At 32.1% G+C, this 4232-nt stretch overlaps 1 protein-coding gene across 1 annotated transcript; it reads left to right on the top strand.

Annotated features, from left to right (window-relative positions):
* The first annotated feature begins 505 nt into the window (after positions 1 to 505).
* On the top strand, positions 506 to 2244 carry LOC106330460 (NAC domain-containing protein 37-like). The gene is made up of 3 exons (XM_013768918.1): positions 506 to 663; positions 803 to 1074; positions 1810 to 2244. The coding sequence occupies exons 1-3, from the start codon at positions 507 to 509 to the stop codon at positions 2242 to 2244; spliced, it is 864 nt and encodes a 287-aa protein (XP_013624372.1). The 5' UTR covers position 506.
* The last annotated feature ends 1988 nt before the right edge of the window (positions 2245 to 4232 follow it).

The following is a 4232-nucleotide window of genomic DNA, read 5'->3' as shown; positions in this document are numbered from 1 at the left end:
TATTGGTACGTGTCTACCTTAACACATGATATTATGCATAGTTGTCTTCAAATTATTGAATTGATCATTCACAATTCATTCACTGAAGTCCAGAGGAGACTCAGCTACCCCTTTTATTATGTGCATAGTTTAGAAGACTTACACCTTCCAGGTCAGGATAACCAATAATGATTTCTTTAACAGAGTACTATGTAATTGATAATTATATATCTTCTAAAATTGTAGTTATTATCTTCTTCTCCTTCTTACCCTTACCCATCTACTTTTAGTTTCCAAATTTTTTTAGCTTATACAATTATAGATCTACTACATTGGCTGCCACTATCACATATTCGTTCATTTGTGATCTTGTGGGATTTACAAGATCACAAAAATTCATAATTCAGACTTATGTTCGCATTAATTAGTATATACGTACATACGTGAACAATAGAATATTCTAGCACATGCATGTCTAGCTATTTACATTAATGCTATGGTGTGTTTACTTTGATGGTGTAGAAACAATGGAATCTTGTAGCGTTCCTCCGGGATTTAGGTTCCATCCGACGGACGAAGAGCTTGTCGGGTACTATCTAAGGAAGAAAGTGGCATCGCAAAAGATCAATCTCGATGTCACTAGAGACATCGATCTCTACAAAATTGAACCATGGGATCTACAAGGTTACTTATAAAAGACAATTCCATTATATATTATAATTTTATATCCTGTATATCATAATATTTTCATTATGTTAAGATATGTAATATATATACAAGTACCTACGATTTTAGTTATAAGCTTATATTTCATTTTCTACAGAGCAATGCCGTATCGGGTATGAAGAACAAAATGAATGGTACTTTTTTAGTCACAAGGACAAGAAATATCCTACGGGGACAAGAACTAACAGAGCGACCATGGCTGGATTTTGGAAAGCCACGGGAAGAGATAAAGCTGTTTATGACAAAACAAAACTAATTGGGATGAGGAAAACCCTTGTGTTCTACAAAGGACGTGCTCCTAATGGCAAGAAATCTTATTGGATCATACATGAATATCGGCTCGAGTCAGATGAGAATGCACCTGCGCAGGTATTGCATTATAGTTTAGAATAATGCACCTCACTAATCAAGATTTATCATGATATTTGTTCAGTTTTGCATTCATCTTTGCACCTCTTTTATTTGCATATCCTCTTTTATACAAACTTCCATGGGGATGGTACTTGTGTTTCTACTTTAGTGGGGACAAACACTTTTGTTTTAATTAGGGTTTTCTTGTCTTTTAAGCAATTTTTCCTGATTGATTATGTTTATTATTCTAAATGTTATAATGAAAGTCGTTCCCAGACTCGTATCAAATTTCAGTATTGAGTCCATTTTTTAAATGTTGGAAGTCGTTGCAGAATTTTTCTACTAATCAAAAATGAAAAAGTTCAATCTCATTTCTCTTTCAAGAAGGAAAAGTTTGAAAACTGTCTCGTTTAAGTCAAATCTATTTTTCCTTTCTAAATAGTAGTTTGTATATACTTGTTAATGATAGTGTTTATGAACTATATTTGTGTGATTTTTTTCCAATATCCTAAAGTCAACAGAGTTCAAAAGCGAAACTCTAATAGGTTGCATGAGTATGACTAGCTTTTTTCCTTGCAGTCACACACTTTTTAAGCATGTCCCTATGCGTGTCTCACTAAAATTAAAATGCCTTTCTTTCCTTTATTTTGTTTGCATTGGCCTTATATATTATAGAGTCATTTATTCTTTAATAATAGTTTGATGTGTAAGCAAGAACTAGAAGGAATGGTTGATGGTCTAAACTATGTGCAGCCGTATCATCAATTTATTCAGCTCCCGCAGCTCCAAAGCCCTTCTTCTCTTCCGGTCATGAAAAGGCCATCGAGCTCGATGTCCATATTATCAATGGACAACAATAATAACTACTTAACCTCATTGGATAATGAAGCAAGCTTCGATTCATTAATAAGCGGAGAGAATAAGAAGAAAAAGACGAAGCAAGTAATGATGACGGGAGATTGGCTAGAACTAGAAAAATTTGTTGCTTCCCAACTTATGAGCCAAGAAGATCATGGAGCTTCAGATTTAATTGGTCATCATATGAAGCATGAAGAAATGGAGATGGACTCGTCCATGTTGAACGAGAGAGAAGAAGAGAACAGGTTCACTAGTCAGTTCTTGAATCATGACTGTATGAATTGTGAAGGAACTCTGGGGTTTAATTATAGTTTTAGAGATGATCATTAAAGGGTGAATTCGTGAAATGACCAAGTTTGGGATGAAAACTAAGTGCAGAGCACTGATTTTGATAGAATTAAGTATCTAACAATTAAGCTTGATTTGAGCCAGTTTTACCCCTTGTATGTACAAGTAACCGGTAAAGGAGATATGGTGAGATGATGTTGACTACAACATGTATGGCCATTATTTACCAAAAACTATTATCTTAAAAGGGAAGATACACATCCCACGTCACATATTAAATAACCGCATACGTTTCACTGTGTTCAATAAATAAGTGGACAAAAATAAACCACTAAATACTAACCCCACTCACAATCACTAAATACTAAACCCAACAACAAAACATACATCATGCATATTCATTGTAAAATAATATAAACCCTATCAACTAATCACTAAACTCTACCCAGAAATATAAACTCTAATCCAATGTCAACACTAATTTTCCATATAATAAACTCAAATTTCATACCAGTAAGATGAATTACCATTTTATATGAGGCATATAGAATAGAAAATGTGAAAATGTAGTTGCAATCTAATTATTACAATATTTTTCAAATATTGATATGGCTATGCCATTATGGAAGGTAGTAATGCTTTCCCCAATGTCAATCTCAATCGTACATAAACTAAACCCAATCAAATAATCACTAAACCCAATCAACTAATCACTAATCAATAAATAGAATAGTACAAATTAATGAAATTATGAAATGTTTATGATTGCATGCAAGAAGTTAATGTTGACCCCAATCCTAATTACCAGCTACTAAATATTAAACTCTAAATCCTAATTACTAAACCCTAAACCTAAATAAATAGATTAAGCTAAACCCTAATCAAGGAAGTATAAACCCAAATAGAATGTATATAATATGGTTTACTATACCTAAACCCTTACTTAGTAAATCTAAATCCGAGGCATGAACATATAAACCCAAATACAATCTATAAATTGTTTTGCAATATTAAATACTTGAAAGCACATTTACTTGGTTAGCATGTTGCATATCTTATATTCCATATAGTCTAAGTAGTATAGTAAACGAATGTTGCAAATAATCAAATTTGTCCAACACTCGAAAAAAGAATTTTATATTACAATCAATCATACAAAATGACAAAGAAGACAACTATCAAATTTAAAAACACGACAAATTATTACATTTTTAAGGAGTAGTATAAAAATATGTCTCAAATAATATGGTAACTTTACATAAATACTTTAATACCTCAATCTTTCATAAACTAAACCGTCAAATAACATGTATTTCCATTCTACATGAGCCTATAGAATAGATAAGGTGACAAACGATATAGCACAGTACATATATATTGTTCAAATTTTGAAGAGTCTGCAATCTAGATATTAAACTTTATCTCAACCCGACCCCAACCCGTAAATACTAAACCCTAAACTCTAATCAGTGAACCCTAAGCCCAAATATAAACCCTAAACTCAAATAGAATGGAACAAAATAAATAGCATAGTACATACTGGTGAAATTATGAAATATCTATGATTGCATGAAATAAGTTAATAATGACTCAAACCATAACCCCCTCACCTTCTAATTAGTAAACCCTAACCGTAATCACTAAACCCTAGACCCAAATATCAAAATATAAAAATGTACACAATATTATGCAATATTAAATCATATTATATAATATTAAACTATACAATATAAATCATAGTAAAATTTTTACAGATTTAAAAACATGTAACGATAGTTAGATATTAAGAAAATTACAAAATTTATTTCTAAACAAAATAGCACACTCTTTATTAATCGTCAAATGGAATAGAACATGATAAAATAGTATATTAACAAAGAGGTAAAAAACAACAAGACACATCTGGGAAGAATAATTGGCCGATGTTACTTCACGTTGCCGTGTCTCCTCTTCCGTCAGACAAGACACCATCAATTTCACAATCAGAGAAACCTCCCCTTCGGTCACCCACCGAGAATGCAAAGACGCTA

The sequence above is a fragment of the Brassica oleracea genome, chromosome C3 (genome assembly GCF_000695525.1).
Source record: "Brassica oleracea var. oleracea cultivar TO1000 chromosome C3, BOL, whole genome shotgun sequence".
Taxonomy (NCBI): domain Eukaryota; kingdom Viridiplantae; phylum Streptophyta; class Magnoliopsida; order Brassicales; family Brassicaceae; genus Brassica; species Brassica oleracea.
This window is presented reverse-complemented; position numbering and strand designations above follow the sequence as displayed.